The sequence below is a fragment of the Manis pentadactyla genome, chromosome 12 (genome assembly GCF_030020395.1).
Source record: "Manis pentadactyla isolate mManPen7 chromosome 12, mManPen7.hap1, whole genome shotgun sequence".
In the NCBI taxonomy this organism is placed as follows: Eukaryota; Metazoa; Chordata; class Mammalia; order Pholidota; family Manidae; genus Manis; species Manis pentadactyla.
Genome location: NC_080030.1, coordinates 47655000 through 47680893, shown reverse-complemented (window position 1 = coordinate 47680893; position 25894 = coordinate 47655000). Strand labels below are relative to the sequence as shown.

The 25894-nt window shown below is 36.1% G+C and overlaps 1 protein-coding gene across 15 annotated transcripts in view; it reads left to right on the top strand.

The window, feature by feature from the left end:
* UTRN (utrophin) overlaps positions 1-25894 on the top strand; it is a 483718-nt gene that overhangs the window by 438537 nt on the left and 19287 nt on the right. For 13 of the 15 annotated variants that reach the window (XM_036906868.2, XM_036906866.2, XM_057489131.1 and 10 more), the window contains 7 exons: positions 270-427; positions 2188-2354; positions 3251-3362; positions 16022-16158; positions 21280-21318; positions 21545-21610; positions 22681-22746. In XM_036906868.2, coding sequence (XP_036762763.2) covers positions 270-427; positions 2188-2354; positions 3251-3362; positions 16022-16158; positions 21280-21318; positions 21545-21610; positions 22681-22746 — 745 coding nt within the window. The remainder of the gene's footprint in view (positions 1-269; positions 428-2187; positions 2355-3250; positions 3363-16021; positions 16159-21279; positions 21319-21544; positions 21611-22680; positions 22747-25894) is intronic. The other 2 variants (XM_057489135.1, XM_057489138.1) reach the window with 1 other exon arrangement.

The following is a 25894-nucleotide window of genomic DNA, read 5'->3' as shown; positions in this document are numbered from 1 at the left end:
CCACATGCGTTTATTGCACCATTTAGAAAGGAAATTTCTATTTATTGGTCTGTTTGTATGTAGTGACACACAGCAGTCGATTGTCTTAAGAAATACGTGACTAACCAGTTCCTGACTAGACACTCAGAATATTAAGATTGGGAGAAATCAGGAGACAACTAATGTGTTTCATGTCCCCTCACATTTTTCGAATCTGCATCATTCAATCCCCATAACCAAAAGAACAGCGTAAGCAGATGAAGTTAACCTCTTGCCTGTCCCCCTCGTAGACCTCTTCGGGGAAGTGGCGGGGCCGACGGAAATGTGTGACCAGAGGCAGCTCGGCCTGCTGCTTCACGATGCCATCCAGATCCCCCGGCAGCTGGGGGAAGTGGCGGCATTTGGAGGCAGTAATATTGAACCCAGTGTTCGCAGCTGCTTCCAACAGGTAAACACAAAGGATTGTTGGCATGTAGGATGTGTTGGGAATGGCATCGTCTGAGAAATGGAACAGGCGATTTGGGCTAGAACCAACTGGCAGAGGACAACGGGTCCCATCCCAGGGCGTCTGTATCTATTTCTTAAGGCACAGTTGAGTCTAAGGATAGAAATCCCCTCAAGGACACTTGCTGGTTCTGAATGGGGAAAAAGCCCAAATCTTTCACATGTGCTATTAGATCGCTGTGACTCCGTCCTGCTTTTGTCTCAGCCTCATGGTTTATGGCTCATCCCCTTGCACTCAGCTTACCAGATGAAACTGTACTGTTTTAACTCCTTCATTTCTGCCTCAGTGCTTTTGGACATGTGCTCACTGTTCAGAATGTTCTTCTTCCCTCTAGCTACAAACTCCCTTCTCATCACTAATCCTTTTTCATTCTTTAGCTCTTTGCTTGTATCCCACAGCCTCTAAAAATCCTTCTTTGACTCCTTCAGGTGAGGTTATATGTCCCTGCTATATCCACCTGAATCTCCTCTGCCTTCTGATGATTCTCATTACAATTGTAACAACATACCAAGTTATATGATGGGATATTTAGTGGGTTTTTTTTCTTCTGTGTAAACCTAAGATCCACACACAAGGATTGTTTCTATCTTTTAACTATTATTTCTGTATGTAAAGCGGCTTAAACACCATAGCTACTTAAAAAATATCTGCTAAATAAGTGAGCAAACAGCAAACATGCCCTGAATTCCTTGTAGGCAAGATTATTTTTAAATACAAAGATATTAGTAAAATAGCAGACTTTTCTTTGAGAACATATGTACAAGAGGAGAATGACGAATGGTTTTATACTGATCTCAGTTACTAATGCTAAACTGGAGAAGCCCTTTAATTTTTTTTTGATGCTTACTGTATATAAAATCATTTTAGAAATGTTACCACTGATGTTATACATATGCATAGAGAACAAGCCTACAGATTTTTTGCCAAAGCATATTCAGTGATTTATCATTGCTGAGGAAAAAAAAATGCTCACACCATCTCTTTAAGGAGAAATGATGTTACGGGTTATTACATTCTATAATGCCCCTTTTTCTTGTTTTAGAGATGCAAAAAGTGCCAAATGAAAATTCTAAATATGGTTTTCGCATGTACTGTTTCATAGAATGGCTTTGACTTTAGCAGAAGGGTGTTGGTACAGATTTAACTTTGCACATATGAAAATGATTTAGTATTAGGATTTAAAGAGAGACCAGGATGTTTCATACAATTTATCATGATAAATTTGGAAATCCTGCTAAGTACGTTCATAGTAATATGCTCCAGTGTGGTAATTCACTGCACTGAAGGAGGGCACAGAAATAACAGTTTTTATTTAGCATTTACAAGAGGCCTTCAAGTTTGGGAAGTTATGAGTGAGTCTTTCTGTCACAAATTTTTACTGTCTTACATAAATGAGTTTTATAAAGGATTTAAGTATTTATGTGAAAAGAGCACCTAGAATTGTGTGCTTTTATGTTTTTGCAATTTGAGTCAAAGTATTGGGCTATTTTTCTTCTTTCTATGTAATTTCTACTTTTTTTCTATTTTTTTTTAATTCTAGGATTTCCTTTCCTTGAAGAGCCTTAAATATTTAACTGATGGAATGAGTCACATAGCTTTTCTTTTACTTACATACAGATTTTTCAGAAGATTATGAAGCCAACACTTGCTGCAATGTAAATGAAGAAAATTCATCACTTTTCATGTATTTGTTTCTTCACCAGAATAACAACAAGCCAGAGATAAGTGTGAAAGAGTTTATAGATTGGATGCGTCTGGAACCACAGTCCATGGTTTGGCTGCCAGTTTTACATCGAGTGGCAGCAGCTGAGACAGCAAAACATCAGGCCAAATGCAACATCTGTAAAGAATGTCCCATCGTGGGCTTCAGGTCAGATGGTCTTCTGCCAGGGGTGGTGTTCTGTTCTTGTGTCATTTCAGTGTGTGTCCATCATCCCTTCCCATGTGTTGTTACTCGGAGGTTTGCCTCCTTCATGAATGGAAGGCTCAGCATATTCCTTCTCTCTGAAAATGGCATTCCTTTTTATAACCACCAGAAGAAGCTTATTTTATTATAGTGATTATTATTGTTATTTATACTCTTTTGCTCCAGACCCAGAGATTTTTCTGCATTTCTGTTTATATAGGTCACAGAAATGTTCATGCATAATGATCACATGACTCATTATACAATGTAGCCCAGATAGAATTCACTGGTGTTCTGAGTTGGGGTCAAACTTACTAAGTGGGAAGCAACATTTAAATGCTGAGAAAGTTATTAAATTACTTCAGTTACTTCTGCCAAGTCAGGTGTGTGGTAGATTAACCCCACTGTTTACTTTCACATGAGGAACCTTTGTCCGGGAATTTTGAGATTCATTTCTTAATGGTTCTGTAATTGATATTTTAAAATTTGATGTGTAAAGCTAGTGAACATGACCCTTTTCTGCTGTACCATTTTGCATTCACATTCAAACATGACAGAAAATATTCGGACATGGGTATTTGTCTTCTAATCATGTTGAAACAGATGGAAACATGCTTTAAAAACATGAATTCCCAAAATTTTCTTTTTGTTTTTACTTGGGAGGTGGTTTCATTAATTTACAAAACCTTGTAAAATTCAAGGTTTTCCTTGTCCTAATTCGGAGCTAAGATACTAAGTAAACTCCACCTTTATGGCCAACCTACCTTTTATTTTCATGAATGAAATTCTTTACCACAAATGATTGATTTGGACTAAATCATAGGTGTGCAAGCTGATAAATTTTCTTTTCTTCTCTTTAGGTATAGAAGCCTAAAGCATTTCAACTATGATGTCTGCCAGAGTTGCTTTTTTTCAGGTCGAACAGCAAAAGGTCACAAATTACATTACCCAATGGTGGAATACTGTATACCTGTGAGTACTGAGCAACTGTTTGTTACTTTTGTTTAAAAAAAAAATTGCTTTTGAATTAACTAATGTCTAAAATTATTCAGTTTATTCTGTCTTAACTTTTCCTGGAAAAAGAATCACTTTCAAGGTTGCTTCACCATATATTTTGTCGTTTTGTTTTCTTTTAAACAAATACATCTATGTTGAATTAATTATCACAGTCATTACACCTTTTTTCAGAAAAATTAATTTAGTAAACTTTATTTACATTTGTATTCTGATTTTCAGCTTAACTTTCTTGGAACCACACTTTTTAAAGCATTCGCATTGAACTACGTTGAAAATGGTACAATGTGATGAGAGCTCAGAACAGAGAACTTTCTTTGGACATATCTAAAATATGTTTTCAAAATGTATACTATATTAACACTAGCTAAAATGTAGAAAATGGAGAAAGTAAAAAAAATCCATGAATTAGCTTCTAAGTAAACTATCTTCCAATATTATTCCATGTCATTAATTTTAAGACTTATTTTTATCTTTATGTGATTTTGATTCTTCTTTTTTTCACTGAACATAACTGTATACTGTTTCCCCATGCTGTCACACAGCATAGTTTTTTCTAGTTTTAGACTATTTGGCTGAATAACTATAATTATCTATTTTTTTAAATTTAGTTTATTTTCAGTTTTGTGTTATTATAAACAGCCCTCTTATAAGTATCTTTGTGAAAATAGCTTTCTCTCTGTATATTATATAAATTACTTTTCTATAGAATAAAGCACTAAAAGTAGATCATCTGGGTCAAGGAATTAATGTTTGTATAGCCAAAATAATTCCTGGTTTTTTTTGAAAGAAGCTTATAGCACTTTACATTATTATGTTAAATGTCCTAATTGTACTACAGTCTCCCTGGCATTAGGTACTAATTCTTGTTGTTCCCTAGATTTTTTTCTGAAGTTATCTTCATTTTTTTGTCAACAGCTATTTTTTAGCTTCCTTCCAGACAGTGAACCAAAATTTATTCATAGAGCTGTACATTTTCTTTGGGTTAGGGAATTGAGTTACTTTTTGGATCATAAATTCACAGAAAGGCATCAATACTTCTAAAATATACTCATATAAATCTCACATTCTTAGATATCTTATCTCAAATAGGTACCCCATATGTGGAAAGGAAATCTCTAGAAATGTTGCTGAATTATAATAAATGAAATACTTATAGGGCAGAATGACTTTCAACTAGGAAAAAAATTCCCCCAAGAAAATTTGTGAAGCACCATATATTAGTATGATTAACATATTTATTCACTCAACAAATAAATACAGAGTACTTGCCATGTGTCAGATGCTGTTCTCATCTCTGGTTATTTATTAGTGTACTACCAAGATAGACAAGACTACTGATTCTCCTGCTACTTTTCCATTTAGGAGGAGGGGATGGGTGACAATGAACAAGGAAACAAATAAATGAGGTCATTACAGATTGTAGTAAATGCTTTTAAAGAAATAAATAGATAATGAGATAACAGATGAGAGGAGACACTTTAGGGAAGGTCTTTCTGAGAAATTAACATTTGAGTTGAGATGGAAGAATGAAAAAATCAGCTGTGTAAATAACAAGTAGAAGGGTATTTTGGAAAGAAGACACAGTATGCTCAGTGGTCCGGAAGTGGGAAGGAGGTTGGCATGACTGGAGCACAGATGAAGCACAGGAGATAGCACTGGCCATGTAGTTTGAGGTGCCCAGACCAAAATGAAAATGGGCTCCTTGTTAAAAAATTATTATGACTTTCAAGATGACAACAGTAGAGCATTAAGCCAAGCTCGGGGAGCTTCTGAGTGTGGGACCCATGAAACTGTCCAGGTCACACATTCGTGAAGCCAGCCTGGAGGTAGGAAAGAGGTGGGAATGACTATGTGGGAACAGACAGAAACTAGAGTGAATTTCATGAAGTATAAATTTCTCTCTTCACAAAAGGAGGAACGGTAGAGATAGGATTATGCAGAACTTTGCTAGTTATTGTAAAGAATTTTAATTGGGGAGAGATGCAGTATTAATATTTGCGTGATTGCAGCTAGAAATTTAGGAAACTGATTTTAAAGAGCTAATATCAAAATGGGAAAAATCATATACCTATGTTAAAGAAGAATAAAAATGATTACATGTTTACAGATAAATAAAGTTAATAAAGACATATAAAAATACTGTTTTTCTTGGCCTTAAATAAAATAATTCATAACGATTGTGCAAAATACCCACATGATTAGAAATATACATCTCTTCAATGTCAGTCATTGGTCAGTGGGGGCATGCTTGAGAATCACTGATTTGCTGATGAATTTTACTTGCCAACTATCCTTTTACATATATCCTTTTAAAATAAAACCTGCAAGTTACCCAAAGCTTTTCTTGTTCCATAGTCTTCACAAAGTCACTGTTACCATGCTCAGGTTCCAGTTTACCATGCATCATGCAGGACACAATTTGGGAGGTCCTTTGCTGCTTTTCTGAGGTTTGCATAGTGATCTTAATCAGCAGCCTACTCATAAAACATCTTTTATGACAGGTTATTTTCTGCATTTGACTCTACAACGTTTGATAAAATGACTAGAAATATATGTAAATTGAATCTTTGAAAGGCATAATCTGGAATTTAACAGTAATGAATTAACTGCTTTCCAAATTTCCTTCGTTTTCATCCATATTCTTTGAATGCTTGCTGTCCTCTTTTAAGTAAGCTATATTTTTGCTTCATCTGTCTTTTACCCAGTATCAGCTAAAGTCATTTGATGTCTGCCTTAGAAAAGGAACTCAAATGTGAATTTTTCAATACGATGATAATAAACACCACTTGAGTGTGAATTCATCAGACCTTTCCAGTCAGGTCTTGATGTTTGCATTTCTCATAGTGCATCTCTGTTTGTGGTTAGGAAAATGCTCTAGTAATATTACTGACTTGATTTCTTTCCCCTTTAGGTTCTTTCTTCAGCAGAATCTGAATGTTTCTATTGTTAAAAGTTTTCTGAAGCCTCATTTGAATCCCTCAAAGCTCCAGAAATATTTCTTCAAACATAGCAGCTTATTATCTATGACAATGGTTGTCTTTAGATATAAGAAGACTAATGGTGTGTGAAGCATAATCATATTTATGAAGGCATTTTATGAAATTGATAATAGAATATTTATATACAGAAATGAAGTAGAATTTTTCTTGCTCTAGAATATGATTTTTTTAACTTTTGTCACCCCCCACCATTCTGTAATCCCAATTTGTACATTTAAGGATTCATACATTAGGCCCAGTAAGAGCTCATCTAAAACAAACAACAGGGCATAGAGTGTATTTAATGCCTGTCACTATTCTCTCACCCTTCACCCAGATCCCACCTTTTCACAAAAAACAGCTCAACTCTTACTTTGTGTGTGAAATCTTCCCAAACTCCTCTGGTTTCCCATCACTGAAACAGGTCACTGGGGTCTCTTACCAGTAGCCTCTACTTCACCCGTTGGTATTTGAGTCTGTGTTACCTTGTATTGTTTTCTCTGTGATGTCCTTGCCTTCTTAACTATCTTTTTAGCTTTTCAAGGGCAAGGGTGAAACTTATACTTTTCTTATTACACTTAGTTAAATCTGGCTCATAAAAGCTAAATGGGCTTATATCTAACTTTAGTAATACTAATTATAGAATATTAAAGCTGGAAAGGATCTAAGAGATCCTCTAACTCCTCTTTAAAGAAAGAACTGAGTCTTAGCAAAGGCAAGTAAGTGATTGTTCAATGCTGGTGGCCTGGATTTAGTGATTTAACTCCATTAGGGAAATGTATGCACAATTTGACACATTAGCAAGCAGTGTTTTCTGTAAACTTGCAGGAATATTATATTTCTTGGGTTTCCTGTTACATATCAGGCATTTTGCTGGGGTCTGGAGATACAGTGAAAATACACTGAAGAGAGAAGAATCTCTCTCAATGGTGAAATTCAAGACTATATATTTTTTAGAATGACCAGGCTTATGGAACAAGATAACAGTTAAAGTTTTTCTTGTTGCCTGTGCACTACATGTTTCACCTGGGGATAATTGTTTATTAAAAAAATAGTTCATTTTATATGAAAGGTATCTTGTTTGGATTTGGATTTCTGTTGGACTAAGAGTTTATGATCATTTAAATTCACAGTGAAAATTGCCCAAAGTGGGTAATTTTAAAAAGTCATCTATATTCTCTGTTGCAAATCACCAAAAATTTAATTTGAATTAGAGACATTTTTGTAACTTAGGACATATAGAAGATAGTCATTTAAATTGGAGAAAGGTGATGATGAATTTCACATATAATTTATAAGAGTTCGTGCAATTGCTGACAGAGCTGGTTAGGGTTAAATATTAAAGAGGATGGAAAATGTTTGGAATTGCTACTGGAGGCAAGCATGAGTCACCAAGAGATGAGTGAATTGATTGCTAAGGTTGCCACAGGGGGGCAGCTGAGGTTAATTGGCAAGGATTTGCAGTCGGTGACTCAATCACTGCTCAGCTACTTTGAAATGAAAACATGGTAAGTATAGCTGAAGGCCACGGGAGTGAACTATTCAAAGATGTTAATAATACTGGGATTGTTTGGGGCTGTCCCCAGACTGAAGAAATCCGGAAGAGGCTCCACGGGCAAGAAATCAAGATCAGAAAGAGCAAGTTTATTCATATTAAAGAAGTAAAAGCAAGGGTCAGAAGGCATTTTCCAAGTTATAGATTTGAAACTGACCAGTATTTTTGGTTACGATGAGGCCTGAGGTGTGGCCACACCCCACTATGTGACTGAAGTGGGACAGAAAGGTTTTCGACATGACATGGTGTTTAGAAGATCATCACTGGGTCTCTCAGGGTGAGGTGAAGGAGAGCTGTGTCTGGCCATGGACATCAGAGAGGAGTGGATGGGCACATTGGTTTCAGGAGCTGACAAGGTGGTGGCTGAGGGGGAAATGGCACACACACCTCCTCTGTTCTCAGCCTTTATGAAAGGAGAAATTACACAGCCCATAATGGAGAGGATTGCAGGGGAGAGGAAGTTATTGAGGAAGCATCAGATTCATAGAAGGAGAGGGTGAAATCCAAGTTTTGAACAATATGTAGGGGAAAGTGTTCATATAACAAAGAAAGAAAGGTAAATAGAGTCTGTGTGCATCTGGTGAGGGGCAGTGGCCCAATGCAAGTACGTACGGAGAAGGAGACATGGGGAACGGCAGCAGGAGAGTACTTACCTGTTGGTAAATACAGGTATCAGGAATGGACTGGCAGCAGGGATGGCGAGGTGTTTTGAGACACCTGTTAGCTCAGGGAGAAGGGTTGGGATATTTATAAAATTGTGTTGCTAGAAAAGTCAAAAGCATCACCTTTTCCGAGTGTTCAAATTGATGGAGTGGAATCGCTGCAGAATTTCTGCTAATGGGCCAGGTTTGCATAAGCCTGGTTTGTACTGATAGTTTTGTTGAGATTCTGGTGAGGAGAGAGAAGGATGGGGAAAAAAATACCTTGGTGAGAAACAGTTTAGGGTCATAACACTTAGACTTGTATTGCTTTTTTTAAGCAAGTGCATGTTACTTTGTAATGCAACAGGTTCAAGCATATCCTTGTCAATATTGATTAATCTATGGAGAAACAAACCAGAATTTCATATTTTGTGTGTTTTTAGAAAACTGTAGAACAGTCACAGTTCTCTACTGGTACAAATAGAAGCTCTCCTTTTAAAGTTAAAAGTGAAATCATATCTTTTTTTTTTTTTTACAAACTATCATTGGCAAAAAACAAACCAAAATGAAAAGAAAATAGAAAAAACTAGAAATAGTTCTTTTGTCCACTTCTGTCCACCCCTGCCAGTATCAATATGTCTGTAAGACTATAAAAATCAAATATAAGAGAATGCTGATTCATTCTTTGGAAAGCCCTACATTGAGTTAGTGTAGTTTGATTTTGGCAGCCTTGTTTCTTCATATGAGACTTGGGTTATTTGCCAATATGCTAAAAATGCGGTATCATTGCTCTCTCTCTGACTTCAGCATCCTGGAGTGGTTTTTCAGTGTTGCTTACCTTACATTGCTTTCCCAGTAAGTTGAGTGCATTTAGAGTATCCCATTAGCTTTTAAGATAAGGTTTGGACAAAATCCACATTTCATTTTGGATGACTTATTACCTTGTTTATCCTTGACCTATCGGTGAGTCTGTGAATGCTAATTTTTTAGTTTCCTTACTTTCCCATTAGAACTTGGAAGTATCCAATCTTGTTTTACTGATTTCCTCCTATCCATGGAATTCAGTGTGGCTGAATTTCAACTTTTTGACACCAATGAAACTTAAATAAAAACTGAGAAGTTGTTTTGCAATTAAAAGAAAAAACTATTGAAATGTCTTTAAGATAAGTCTTACGATAATAAAATGTACTCCTTAGAAGTATGCATATACCATTTGGGACTCTTGACTTATACATTTAAGAAGTAAATCTTACTAACTGAGGGTGCTATTCAAGCTGATTTTTGCACTTGTGCATTATCCAAGTGATAATGTTTAATCTACTCCTGTGCCAAATGACTGTCTTGTTTCTTACATACATTTGGTTTTCCTCTTTGTACTTCCTTGTTTTCCTCTGTCTCTAATTCATTAATATTTGTAGTTAACAGTTAAAAATCTAATGTTAGGAGTATTTTCTAAGGAATTAGGTAATATTTCCATCCCAAGTGATGAAATGACCAAAGAAATTTTGGAGAGATTTAAAATATACATGGTTGTGTTTCTTTATTTGCAGGTCTTTTGGTGTTTTGGCCTTTAGGTTATTTGGCATCATTGCTAACAACCCCTTTTATTGTTTTGCTTTGTGGATCTTTGGTGTTAAGAGTAGGAATCTTTTGAGCTGAAATGGTAAAGCAATTTATTCAAGGCCCCGCTTGACTGTAATACTCTAAGGGTTAGCATTTTTTAATTCTAGGTTCTTTTGCATCCTAGCCTTGTTGCTCCTTACAGTGCACATTAGTGAGAAGGGAAAGACTTTTGGTCATATTTCGATGTTCTTGAAGTTCAGTAATGCATAAGTGTCAGCATTTACAATAGCATATACAGTTTGAAACCTGAACACGGTATGTAGAATAATACACATGCATTTTAAATGTAGATATGCAAACACAAGCAAAAGGTATGTTAACCATAAATTCTGCTCTGTAATGATGTCTATGTTTGTTCTCAATCAAGGAATAAAATGAAGGAAAATCTAAAACACTCTCAACTTTGGTTGGAAAACAGAATTCAGGAGTGACAACCCATCTGATGGCCAGCTCACAGGGGAGTGTTTAGAGTTTTGATGGAGAGTTACATGAATGGACTTATCCCAGGGTAGATTGTATAATTCAGCAGCATCTTTTTATATGTTTTCATTCATTCATATAGACAGGGAACAAGTTGAGAACTAATTACTTCTTATTTTCCAAGTAAGTTTTTATTATTATCTCATTGCTACTTAATAGCAGCATAGCAGAGAGAAATATAATTTGAGTATTCACATGCCCACTTGTCTGTGTAGGTTTAGATCTGAATCGCTTTTCAGAGTGACTCACCTTCATTAGCTTTCCAAAAATGACAGTTTGAAAGACTGTCCTCATTTGGATATGTGAGGTCTTATCTGCTTGTTAAAAATCAAACCAGAAGGATTGGGGTAGAGTTCAGTAGCAGTGGCTTCAGTCTCTTGCCTTTGCCATTTTCTCCCATTTGTAAAGTAGTTCCATAAAATGAGAGCAACTAGACAGCAAAAACAACCCCCAGACAATGTTTACAACAAAAGTAGGTAACGTGATATCCCCACAATAAGTCTGGGTGGTGACCAGCCACAAAACTTGCAAGATATTCTTGTCTGATAGAGGAAGAAAATGGAATAAAGGGTGCCTGAGAACTGGAGAGCCTCCAGATGGGCAACAGATACTGAGTGGAAAGTTCAGGTGTTAGTTTGGAAGCAGAGCTGTGGCCCTGGAAGGAGCCTGGATGAGAATGTCTGAAGGTGCTGGAGTGCGCTGGCCTCCGGAGCCCAGCCCTACCCCACCAGGGCTTCCTTCTAGGAGACAGCCTCACTCTGGGTAAACTGCTAGGAATGGACCCAACACTGTGCAGATCAGAGCAAAGGAGATGAAAGAAAGAAATGGTCTAGTCCAATGCAGGGGAGGGGCACAGGGCCAGGAAATCTCAAAACTCAAGTGCCCTATTTTGGAATACCCATAAAAGCAAAAGAAGAGGGAGCTCTGTAAAGTTGGAAAAGCTTTCCTGAACCCCACTTCCTTCTAAAAGCTTAGGAAAATTAACTTCACAACAACAAAATTGAGCAACAAAAACTGTCAAGCTCCAATCTGTGTAAAGCAATCATAAGAAGAAATATAAGAACAAAATTACATCACTACAAATAAAGTATGCCAGAAACATGTGCCCATTGAACAGGTCAAAATTATAGCCTACTATTTCAACATAAGCTATAAACTTTTAAGAAAACTATACACAAGATGAATGAAAAATCAGAATTGGAAAAATCCCAGAAATGAATTGATAGAACTTGGGAAGGAATTAGAAATAAAATTTAAAAATAATTTCAAAAATTAAGACTAATTTTAGCCTTAATAAACAGAATAGAGGTTAAAAGATACAAAAGTGAATAAGTGGCAAACATTAAAGCTCAAGAAGAAATGAGGAAAGCAATATAAAGGAGTTGAGAGAAAATTACAGATATTGGAGAAACTCAAGGAAAAAAATGTGTGAACCAAGGGTTTTAAAGAAAAACCAACCTTCTAGAATCTAGTAAAGGACATGGGAAAACTGTCATCCACATGCAAGAACTCAGGTGATATTCATCCTGTGAACACTTCCTGAGGAACTTATTGGAGAACTAGGCTTCAAACAACCAAAATAACTAGAGAAACACCATCCTAAGGCCTGGTGGAGAGCATTGCACACATGGTTACCTGTAGAGCTTGAACTCAGTGGGCTTAGCTGGAAGAGGCCCCTGCCTGCTGACTGAAGATGGGATACTTTGAGCTTCAATAATGACAGTAATCACAGTAGGTCAAAGTCCATAGAATTTGTTAAAAATCCATGAACTCATGATGATATTTAAAAAAATTAAAAAGCCTGTCATCCTTGGAACATTACAGAAACCCAATTCATTACTGAGAAAATGGGTCAGTAAAAGGGAAAAATCAAATCGAACCTGTAATCCTGCTTTGGCTAAATGAACTGTACTACTAAGTAACTGTATAGTAGATGAGGGGACCTGTCTTTATAAAAGTATTTCAATGAATAAATGAAAATCAGTGAAAGAATTAGAATATCACCATTTTGAAATCCCCATTGGATGAATATAGACAGCATGAAAGTTGCCAGGATCACAAAAGAGAGGTGACCAGATAGAATGTGTCTTCCATAATCCCACCAAACCCTGATAGTCTTGCCAAACAATCACCTCTGAGTCAGATGCACTCTCTGGATCCAGCCGCCAATTTGCAAGAGATCCGGAGGATGAAGGAACGTCCTGTACTGCACCGAAAATATGCAGTCAGCAAAATCTGTGCTCGAGAATACTCTACAGTACTTTAGAATTTTTGCCTGAGTTTTCTAACATAAATCATAAGGAAATGACAAGTATAGAGGAGAAACAAGTAGATTAAAAGGTACCAGATTTTTTTACCTGAGCAACACTAAACTACAGTATTTAGAATAGACATTGGAGTGATAAAACTGTTTTTAAAACACAAGGAAGTTACTATGACTTATAAAAATGAAGAAAATGGTTATTAGGGAGAGGGGGGAAGGGCTATCACTGGAACAAAGCATACGAAAGAGGTTCTGGAATGTCCAGCAAAGCTCTATTTCCTGACTGGATGGTATACACCTTGTAATCATTCATTATGCTCTGTATTTTTTTATATGTAGTTTTACATATCTGTGTTTTATTTTACAATAAAAAGGATTAAAAACATCAGTCACAGTCTTTTTAAGAGTGGTTATCTCTGGTGGTTGAAAAGCTGGCAATTTAAACTTTTCTCCATTTTCTCTTTCATGTGTATTTTTTCCTAAGTGTATTGAACACTAAACATGTTTTATATATGCAGTTTAAAAGTTATAAAATGACATTTCAATACAAATTTTGTACAAACCAGCCACAGGATATCTTAGCAGTACTTCATGTAAAATGCAGGGAAAACTCAGAATGTAATAATAGGTATTTTAGTCAGTGGCTAGCGGTTTTTTCTCTTACACAGTTTAAAACTGTTTCATTTTTCTAGGAGAAGTGATATAGTGCTGGTATAGGGCAAAGACCCAGGTTTGCAAGGGCAGCTTTCTGCTCCTCACTGACCTTGTAGGTCTGAAAACCTGGAGCCTGGGTGTCAGTGTCGTTGCAGGTCAAATAGTGATGGGAACCCCACGGCCTTTGAGGGTCTGGAGAGGCTGAAGAAAGCTGCAAAGTGCAGAGTTCTGTGTAGTTCTCGCTTCATCTAATGAGATCCACACAATCTTTTTTTCTCCTTTCTTTTCTTACAGCAATAAATGAAAACCTAGTCTTTGAAGAAATGCATGGATAACTTAAAGTGTTAGATAATGTGTAGAAACCAGTGATCCTTTCAATTCCATCTTCATAGCAGAACATCAGTAATTATTTGCTTAAAAAAGAAAAAGAACAAAGTACCATACCTAGCCTAAAGATAGAGTTGAGTTTGATTATATTCATTATGCTAGGTGGGTGGTCTTCATTTTAGCTTTTTACCAAACCATTACTCTAGCACTTTAAAGTAGAGAAATATTAGGTACTGTCATTAGACAGCAAATTAGACTAAATAGGTATAAATACCTTTTAACTTCTCCTTGGTGAGAAATGGGCGTAATTCATTTCTTGGCTCTATCCCAACTAAAGATTTACATTCTTTTGACATGAATATAAGACCTAATTCTTGTGGGATAAATTACTTTCCGCTTTTTCTTTTAAAATTGCATAAAGGTTATGGCATTAGTGAATTTAGTGCCTGTAGATTACAACTGTTGGTGGTAGTTTTTTTCCTCAATGTGAAAATCGATGAGGAAGTAAAAATGTGCTAATTCTATATGAGAATGAACTGATTTTTTAAATAGTAAATTTGTATATTATCAGAGACTAAAATTTAATTTCAGCCCCTGCCCTAACTTTTTGGGAGGTAGATAGGCACTTTTGGTTTTTGTGGGAGAGTGAAGGCTTTTTTGTTGTTGGTGGTTGGTTTACTTTGCTTTGTTCTTCTACATCTGCAGTGTATTTAGCTAAAGAATGTATGATATGGAATTGGACTCATACTTTCAAATGATATATCATTTTTTTCCCCAAATAAGAGTTCATGTTGAAACCCAAATATAAGTAAGCCAGAAGAACATTGTGCCAAGTGGATGAACTTCAGATTATAAAAAGCTTGGGTTTATTTATCTCACTCTGAAAGCCCACAAAATCATTCCCTTAATTGTTTACCTGAAGCAGACGTATTTAGGTGGAATGGGGACAGATAGAAAGTGACAGAAGTACATGAGGGTGGGCTCAGAATTTAGTTGTTTTAAAAAGTAAACACACTTTTTAAGCTTCTGTTTGCAAATGAAGCTTATAATTAATACTGAGCATGTTTATAAGCATGCTGGTCTTGAAGGAAAAGATGCAGAGGGTCCCAGGAGAGGAGGCAGGCAACAGTTAAGCCACTGTATTCTACACTAAGTTCATTACTATAGAAAAGTTCTCTGGTGGTGTTTTGTACAGCTATTGGTTGAGGTCTGTCTAGTTGTAGACTGGAAAGCCAACTGAGTCAGAAGACCAAGGTTTTAACTCACTGCTGTGCAGGTAGTATAAATATTTTAAATCCGCAGAATGTCTGAAATGGATGTCTATATAACATATTACAAATAAAAATCTAGAATTGGTGTTAAAGAGTAGAAAACTGGGGCTTAGAGAACAGGTCATGGGAAGGGGCGAGAGTGGAGTGAGAGTAGATTTTAGCCCCCTCACCCTAATGATAGTAATTAAGCATCTTGAAATGCTTAAGGAAACAGTTAACATTTTATGTCACCCTTAAAAATTTAGTCCATGTCCAGTTATGTTTGTATGGGGAGAAAAGGACAAAGAGACTGATGTATTCCTTACACTCTAAAGTACCCGTGAGGCCCTGCTTGTTCTCTCTTATTGATTGCCTTCTCATTTTCCCGGCTGTAATATATGCTGGCTTGTGTAAAGTCAGTACAAGCTGTATAGCTCACCCTCATTTTTTTCGTCTTAATTAAAACCATATAACATCTAAAATACTTTGTCATTACTGAATGTTTAGCAGCAAACCGCAACTTTTTTTGTGATAAGAGTCAGTCAATACCATGCCAAAACTAATTCCACTTTTTGGCCCAATTTTTAAAATATTGGGGAAATCAGCCATCTATGGTTTATTTTCAACAGAAGTTTAAAAATTATAAACTAATTGCTGGATATAATTAATGGTGGTTCCTGATTGCCATGTGTTTTCATGGCACCATGTATTATTCCAAAAATATGTAGACCTCTGAAACAGATGTCACTTAATTGCATCAATTTACATCTGCTCTAATTTTATTATAAATAGTTATCTTCTCCCATTTTAATGAGTGAAGTGGAAATTTTTTCAACCTCGTAGACAACATCTGGGGAAGATGTACGAGACTTCACAAAGGTGCTGAAGAATAAGTTCAGATCAAAGAAATACTTTGCTAAACATCCTCGGCTTGGCTACCTGCCTGTCCAGACAGTTCTTGAAGGTGACAACTTGGAGACGTAAGTTTAATTTTAATATTAAAACTTCTACATACTCTTATATCTGATATTGTCTTTGATTATGTTAGGGACACAAAGAAATTGTCTGAAACTGAAAAGAATTTGTGCTTTGGTAAAATAAGTCCTTTTAAAAGAGTTAAATTAAACTTGGAATCAATATGTACAACGTGAATTTTTACTATTTGCTTTTGACAGTGTCACGGCTAAAATGCCAGGTTGAATTTTGCATGTATTCCTAAACCTCTTAAATATGTATTAATGCATCAACCTTTGTATTGGTCATTTCTTTCCCTCTTAAAATTGCTTAAAGCAAATTGTGATAATATATATATCTTTCACTATTTTATTTATTTTCCATTTTTTCCCCTTTGAGGGATGTGTTTTACTGTTTTCTGTATTGTGTGTTACACTGACGTATTTTCACTATACATTTACTAGTAATACTCGCTTCAGCTATATACTTATGATAATATCTCATCAAAATCTTATATTACATTTCTAGTTTTCTTTTTCTTGAACAAAAAGACAACAAAACGAGGCAGACAAGTTTTCTTAGAAGCATATAATTTGAGCTTAAAGCATAAATGAAACAAAGTTTCAAGGTAGCAAAATTGCTGTAAGATTATAAAGTGAAGAAAAATAACAATTTATAGCCTAAAATGAAAAGAAAAACTTTTTTAAAAGAGCTGGAAGAAATGCAAGAAGTAATTTAAACTTATACTAAACAATTATGTCAAGAGCAAAATAGATATGATTTTAAATATTTGAATCATTTTTTAAAATAACATAAACATGCCTGCCAAGGCAATTTCCTTGTGCTTGCATCTTGGGGAAAATTGCCTTTTATTGCTAATCCTCACCAGAGTGACTAGTCATAAGGAAGAGTGAAGTTCTAGTTACAGAAAGGTCCTCTCCAAAATGACTGTAGAAGAGAAACTCAGAAGCTCACATGTGTGAAGTGCAGAGTTTTCTACTTTATAAAGTAGAGAAAATTGCAGTAAGAAGCATAAAAAATGTGTTGAGTACAATTTTTGTGAAGTCAAACTTTCTTTAACCTTCAAAACTCATAGTTCATTTTTGTGTGTATGCGACAGCTGATCAGAAAACAGTAATAGTGCAGTGTATTATGACAGTCCATGTCTCAGAGATGTCAACAGAGAGGCTATTTCGGTCTGAATTTTTTTCCATAAAAACCCTGTAGACGAGGAGCTTTGCTACACTGATGTATAAATGCATCTTTTCCTGGAGCTACTAACAGAGTTGAAGGAGAACCAGAGCTGTACCTAGTAGTTATCTTTTTCCCTCTATAGGTCATGCTGTAGGTGGGCATACAGAAAGAAATATAATACAGCTGAATATGGAGATAGGTCCCAAAATACCACATACCTTTAAAGCATACAAAAAATTCAAACTTACTGGTAACTTGGCTTGATAGCAAATTCTGTACAATTAAGATATAAACCTCTCAGTCATTTTTTTCCACATTACACTTTCAAAAACCTTTTACTGAAACAATTTCAGTTTAAAGAAAGCTTATTCAAATACCTAAAATCCATTTGAAAGGTAGCTTTTGGTTTTTCTCCTGATTGGGTGGGTACGTTTTTGTCCTTTTCTTCAAAGGTTGAATGATGATATATCCTTATTTGTTTCAGTATCCAGTATATAGTTTGTGCTGAGCACTTCATGATAAAGATAAACTTTTACTTTTCTTGGTATCAGATCTAATTCACTTTTGGAGTAGTAGCTGCCTGCAGTACAGAATTATCACACAATGCTTTTCTTTACAGGGTAACCTGATAGGTTTAAATTAGTGATGTGCCTTTCATTCTTTTGATAAACGAACCATTGGCATTTTGTGTCCCAAATATCTACATCCATCATATGAATCATGAGTATTTTAAGCATTTTTGATAATTTGCCTTTCAAACTCAATGTCAAAATAATCTTTGACATCCATCATTCTATTGTGCGTGACTCAGTTAAAGTGGAAAAGAACAGAATAGCATGCCAAATACTTTTGTGCAATGATTTTTGGCTGTAAATCTGGATATACTTTATTTTAACTGACATGAATTTTCAGAGAAAGGAAACAAAAGAAAGAAAGGAAGGAGTGTAAGATTAAATCCGATGTCACAAGATCCTTTTTGGAAAGGACTTATGAGCTAAGGGATACAGTGGACAGGTTCTCTTCCCTTTAATCCTGTAACGTGTTTTTAGAGTCGGCATAGTTTATTTTTCTGCTAAGCCCTTTCTAATACAGGGCCACTTAATCTCCTGCTGTAACAATTTATGTGAGTAGGTAGTTAAAAAGTTTGATTTAGTTTATTCTCCTATTTGTGGGAGGAGAACGTTGGAGAAAAATCAGCGAGGTGGTAAATGTGTTGAAGTTATTTATGAAGCTGATTAGAATTTTCTTATGCTTCTTTCTGTCTCATCTTTGCAGAATGGTATAACATCTCCCCTATACAGTAATGATATATGCGTGGAGGGGATTTATGGGGAAAACGAGTTATTACAAAGAGGAGGCAAATGAACCCATGCTTGCATTTATTCAATTAATTTTATAACTATTTATGCAAGATTTTTCAAAAAGTTATTCAAAATAAATGAGAAGAGAGTTTGATTAAAGAATTACCATTGATAATAAATGCCAGAAACAAGCTAAAACAGTGGCAAAGTAATCTGAGAATTGTGAGAGATTATTATTGGCTAAAAAAGGTAGGTTGGGTTCCTTAAAGATTAAAGAAGTAAAAGTAGACACCTGTTCTTGGTGTTGGTTCGGGTGGAATAGGTGAGTTTCATGGTTTTCTAAGTTCTTACTGTAGCAAGAACCAACACACAGTAAGTGTAATTGTGGTCATGGAAGCATTGGACCAGGAGTGTGACAGCTACACTGAGACCAAAAGATCAATAGGGCCAAACGTTCAATGTTTGGGGTAAGACGATGGAGAGAGTTTCCTGCAAAGGAAGTGTTTTTAAAAGCTTGGAGACAAGATCATTTTGGAAACTGGGGTGGGAAGCTGGGAATAGTGACAAGATATGAGAGTGGGAAGAGAAGTAGGAACCAGGTAATGAAGGGCTTTGTAAGCCAAGGTGTTTGGAGTTTATCCTGAGAGCAGTGAGAGCCCTTGAAGGTTGACATTAGGAGCACGCTGGGACCCCCTTTCTCTATTCTGGGATAAATGGATTGCAGAAGGCAAAAGACTGGAAGCATAAGGAACAGTCTGCTGAGAGTTTAAAGCACCAGAAGAGCCCCTAAGTTCTACAGGGAAAGTCTGGGTTGTATTTCGTGTAATATTAAGTATGTGTAGTCTAGTCTGACTCCTTGCACATTGGGTTGTGATTAACCAAAACACCCTGTTCAGCCACCATTCTGAAAAACAGGGATAGGCTGTGCTTTTAAGTAATGCACTAACACACAGGTTGGTCTTATCTGTAACCCTTTTTAATTACAGACTAACTATGCAATGGGGATATTGCCTTATATTTTCCTTCCAGAATTAAATAAGAAAGCTTATGACTTAAACTTTGTTGTCTACAAATCAGAATACTTTGAAGTCATTGAAGCCTGAAGTTTGATTTTTTTTAATCTTTGGTTTTTTTCCTTAGAAATTTTCTCTGTAAACAAAAAAACTATCTTTCGAGAAACTCAGTTCAGCTTTCTGCCTCTGCCATTCTTGTCTTAGTTCAGTGAGCCACTTCTGTGCTAACGGAACTAGCTTCATAACAACCAGTCATGCAGTTTTGCAAAGCTTTTCCAAGTTCAGTTAAAATCAAAAGTACGTATTTTTCTTGCACTTAAAGCTCATGGCAAATGTGCTACACTTGAGTTTAAGAAACGATCTCTTGAGCAGTTAGTATTATTTGGAAAGTGGATAACAAATCATGCACCTGACTTTTAACATCCATAATTCAGAGTTAATGAATTAGGTAGTGAAATAAAAGGACTGTTGGATAATACTGTGTTGTTTCATTGTCATTGTATCTATTGTTTACATGATAATTAAATCTATTACATATATTCTGACAAACACAGACCTGATAAATGCCTATTTTTGAAAGCAGATCCAACAAGTCTTCCTTTTTGATCCCCTTCTAGCTCTTTTTTAGTCTTTGCTATTCAGATAACAGTTTGTGCTTCTCAATAGAAGATAATGAGACGAGAAACTTTTTCTTAAGCACGTATGTGTAATAGAAATAGGAGAATCAAGTAGATCTAGAATAACTTGAACTTCCCTTCTTGTTTCAGTCAGCATTCATTTTTGCAAGATATTTTATTAATTAGAGAACCAATGGGTATGAACTAACTTTTAATTAGGATCAGTTAACTTTCAAAAGATATTTCATGAAGAAGTGGGGATTTTGAGGTAGGGCTCTGACATTGCAGGGTACCCCCAGGGGTAGGAGTAATACTAAATGGGTCAAGCTCCAGACTCAGCCCTGATTCAAGCAAAACAAGTTTCCCAGATCAGTTTCATAGATCGAACTTTTGGATACAATTTTGTTTGCATAAAGCATAACATGATCTAGAGAAGTTACTTTCAGTTGGTAATGTGAAATTTTTGGCTTCGGTGTATCTGTGAGGTTGAGCTACTTTGTGTACGCCTGGATTTGAATATTTATATTTAAAACTGGACAAAGAATCAGAAAAATTTCACGTAATTATAACTCTTCATCAATATATAATATAGGTTTTGGTATTCCACTTTACTTTTCTGACCAAGCTTCTACTCCAGGAAAAATAAAAATCTGATTGCATCTCCTCTCAGTATGTTCTGAAATATCATCTTTAAAATTATTTCATCATTTCCAGCTATTTTTAGAGCATTTCTTTCTGTTCTCAAAAAGACTATTCAAAGATGTGTGTGCTACCCTTTAACAAAATATCCTGTGATATCTGTAAAAAGCACCTGCAGATGCTTACATATACAGCATCTTTTCTAAAATAAACTGACCTCTGTTACTTTTGCCTTCCCTGCAGTGCACCCCAGGGCAGCTAAACTTAAGAATAGAAGGCAACTAAACAGATTTCCTTCCCCCACCCCAGCCTTACAGCTTTTGTCTTAAATTGCTCTGAAGTGTTTGTTCCATGACTTTTGTCTCCCTCTCCCCTCTCTGCAGTCCTGTCACACTCATCAGTATGTGGCCAGAGCACTATGAGTGAGTATTCACAGCTCCATCTGCAGAAGATGACATTCTGATCAGTTTTACTAGCATGGGGGTGATTACTAAACTCTTGTTCTACCATAATAGTTCTGCCTCCTGGGTAGCAATCCTAGGGGTGTGTGTGCATGGCAAATTCATGCTTTAACTAAGCTAACATTCCTAATAGTCACATCTGTCAGTACTTGGGTGTAAAGCAGTGTCTTTGCTCTTCCCTTTGCAGCCCCTCACAGTCTCCTCAGCTATTTCACGATGATACCCACTCAAGAATAGAACAGTACGCCACACGGTAAGAACCTTCAACGGGAGCCCTCTGCTGCACTGCCACCCAGAATGTACTATTTCTGTATGAATCTTCTGTCATTAACATGCTTTGATTTAAGGGATACAGTTTTGTAGGGGTTGGGATTCCATTATATTTGGAATCTGGGTTCTCATCTTGCCAAGTTGTAATTTGCATTTTACCGAACACCTGCTATCCATTCTCTGATGAGTAAATCACTATAGGATGTGATTATTGAGCTTATGAGAACCCAACAGTACAATCAAGATTTAGATAATGTAACCGAGTTTCAGTGAATGAAAGTAGAGACGTGAAGGTGTTCTCAGGAGGTGGTACACAAAGGAATGAGAATATGTAATTACATTTATGCCAGTCTTTTTTATAAGGGTTTGTTTCAGAGTCCCCAGACAACATAAAGCACAAGCTGGTCTTGATGGTGTGCATAAAATTTCGGGAAAGAAGTATATACTAGGTGTCTGCAGTGCTAGCAACTAGCTATGCCTAAGAAAAGTTAATTCAAGCACCATAAAGAGTTTAACATTTGAACTGGCCAGATAGAATTTCTGGAAAAGGCAGGGTTAGACTAATGGAAAAACATACTCAAAAGCATCAAGCTGGGAAAGAACATGGTTTGTTTAAAGAACTGCATGTAGGGGAAGGACAAAAGAGTAAGAGTGAAGGAATAGGAGCTCAAGTCTGATAATGAGGGATCTGCTTGCTAAGGAGTTGGATTATATCCTTGGGTAAAGGGTGTCTTGGACAGTCTTTGAACATGAGAGGGACATAATCAGATTTGTGTGAGAATGAAAACTGGTTTGCAGGTCTGGGGGATCAATTAGGAGACTAGGTCAATTAGACTGTATTACGTGGTGAAAGTTAATAGGCCTAGATGTTAAGGCACTAGTGATAGAAATGTAACTCAAAATTAGATGTTGTTTTAATTGTACAATCTTGTTCAGAGATCTGGACCTTTCTGTATTTTGCTGGAATTATGACAGTTTAAGAGTGACTGAGAATGCACCTCCAGTTGATCTCATCTTCCATAGCCATTTTAACCTCTGACTTTCATTTTTCAGGCTGGCCCAAATGGAAAGGACTAACGGGTCTTTCCTCACCGATAGCAGCTCTACCACAGGAAGTGTGTAAGTAAATCATGAAATTGGCACTGCTGGGAAGGCTAGTTGTTATATTATAGCTGTCGGGAATAATGTTCATTGATTGTGGCTCCGAATTTTGACCCCAATCAAAACTGATAAGTACAGTTACAAACGTGTCTACATAGATTTTATGCTCTTAAGCCATGATAATATAAATTAGCTATGTTTATTTATTTAGCTTCACATACCTTAATGAAAATATCTTGTATTTGTCAACTCATCGACTTCAGGAAAGCAGATTTTTTATTTATAAATAGAGTTGGAGATACGCATTCCATTTGTCTGATGTTTCTTGTGGATTTAATGAATGTAATCCCACAGAGCACATGTCCCCTTCCTCCTGCTGCTCCCATCTTCTCCATAATCCTGGCCGTTTAACAGCTATGACCCATACCTATACTACCCCCCACTTCATTGAAAATGTTAACTTCTCTGCCGGTATTTTATTTTATTCACAACTAAGAAAAGCCTCGTTGATTTGAGAATCCTTTTAAAAAACCTTTCTAGGCAGGTATTTTATTTCTGGCTATCCCCCAGTTGTGTGTCGTCCTGCTTTTGAAACTGTTCCTTTGTTCTTCCCCTCCTTGGAATTAGCATTTTTAATTCTGAATGATGTCTAAATGATTTTAATACTGTCAGGTTTATGTGACTTGCACTCGTTCGTGGTGGTTTAGATCTGGTAGGAACAATCTGTGAGGAAGCCAGGAAAGTTGTCGAATATAATGCTTCGATGTTTCATAAGAAAAAAGACCACTGAAGAAAGCCAAGTTGAAATTGCATGAGCATTCTAATATAGAGTATCTCCCTGTCAGTATTTTTAAAATTGTTTTACTGTTGTTAAGCTTATAAATAAAAGTTCTCAGGAGATTTTTCCATTTAAAATTTTAAAGATCAGCATGTTAATACTTTACAGGAATACAGTAGTGATTTATACATTATTATGCATACACTATAAATGTGGAATAATTCCCAGACCAAGATAATAGCATATTCATAATGCGCTTAATATTTAACCTACTTGCACATGTATTTCAAATAAAGTATTTCAATATCTTGAGTATCTCCTAAATCAACATAATTTCCACCAATGTTGACAATAGTCAAAGAATGAAATTAAATGACAATCATAGTTAAAACCAAAATTATTTAAACAAAATTTAAATTCTTCTAAATGTATTTGTCATGCCCTATGAACAGAGTAAGGTAATGTTCAAATTTAATGCATCCTATCTTCAAATTAGAACAAATACTATTTTTTAAATTAGCATTTGAGAAAGAAACAAAAAATATCAGCTAATAGTTGAATACATTTTACTATACTCTTATTAGATATATTAACTCATTCAACTCTCCAACAAATATTTGTTATATACTTACCAAGCACAATTATGCTAGAGCCATCTGTCAGAGTTGATTGTTTAAATTTTCAGGAAGTTTGTAAGCTGTTTGTCAAACAGGACCATCATTAAAAATTAATTTACATATACTTATGATTGAATAAATTTAGATTAAATAAAAACAAAAGTAATACTCAAAACTTATCATGCCCTAGTTATTTTACTATTAGTATGTTCTGGAGGTAAATTACTGTATTTTTCAGGTGGTTTACAACTGTGTATCTTTTTCCAATTCAACATTCATTGAAGTCATTACTTGAAATTGGCCATGATGAAAGTATTTAAATCACAGAAATTATAAATGCTACAATTCAGGACCTTTTAATTTATTTATCTCTTGGAGAGCCTGTTGTTAACATTTACCAGCACACCACTGCCCTGCACCCAATGCAGTCCAGGTCTACATGTGCAAATACTGCCTCATGAGTCCTACAGGCTAGAGGGAGATGGAGAAATGCTCCTACAGGGTAAGAATGTAGTGAGAACATCTGTGGTAGAAAGAATAATGGCCCCCAAAAGAAGATCACATCCTAATCCCTAAAACCTATGAATATGTCACTTTTGTGGCAAAAGGGACTTCACACATGTGATTTAATTAAGGATTTTGAGATGGGTAGATTATCCTGGATTATTAGGTGCACCCAGTGTAATCACAAGGGTGCTTATAAGAAGGAGGAGAATTGGTTAGAGAAGGAAGTATAATCATGGAAGTAGAGGTCAGGTACAGAGAGATTTACAGATGATGCACCACTGGCTTTGAAACTGGAGGAAAACAGTGGCCTCTAGGCACAGAAAAGGCAAGGAAATAAACTATTTCTTATATGTAAGATTAAATGAAATTGACAGTGTAAAAATGTATGAACCACTACAGAGGAGTTTTCCAGTGTCTAGTGTATTAACATTTTCCGAATGATTATGTTAATAAATCCTACTTTGATAAAGCAAGTTCTGGAAGTTGTCCTTGTATTGTCCTTGTAGATTTTGTTTACTGACTATCCTGGGGTTCCTTTCCTGTGAACCTGCTGTGATTTTGCCGATGAGTGAGAATGCTAACAAGGATGGGGAACCACGGAAGCCCCATGCTGAACCTAAAATCTAGTGGTTTAACTTGGATTTAACCTTTTCCCCCTTCCATGTATATATTCACTTATTTAAACATCCCCATTTAATAAAGCAGCATTATTGATTTGACAAGGTAAATAAGTATTACACGTACTACAATAAATACCTTTTCTGCCAGTGGATAGACCATTACAGGGTGGATGGTTATTGTCTCCTTTGGGCTGGTGGTGCTCCTCAGGATTTGTCAGGGAAGGTTAGGAACTAGCCCCACTGTTTCTCTGGTTCTCCTGTGACTCCTCTCTAAAATTTAGCATGTTTGGATCACAGGATATGGGAAAAAACATTCACTGCTTTTAACAAGAAGCCGTGCGGATTCTTCTTGACTTTTAGCTCAGGTCAAAGCTTCCCTGTTTCTTAAGGACCTTACTGCAGTAGCAGGAAGTATACAATATACTCTAACCCCCCGAGTTTCCCTGGAAATTTCCCAAAACTCCAACATGGGAGGCATGCTCAAGATACAATCCCAAGAGCCACTAACAGGTGATGGTTTTCAGTACCACTTAACTGTATCACCAGCTTCTGAATTACGGTTCAGTGGCTTCTCCAGATAGCCTTCCCTTCTTCTTCACGATCAGGTCTGACTTGAGAAAACCAACATCAAGGTATTAGCAATT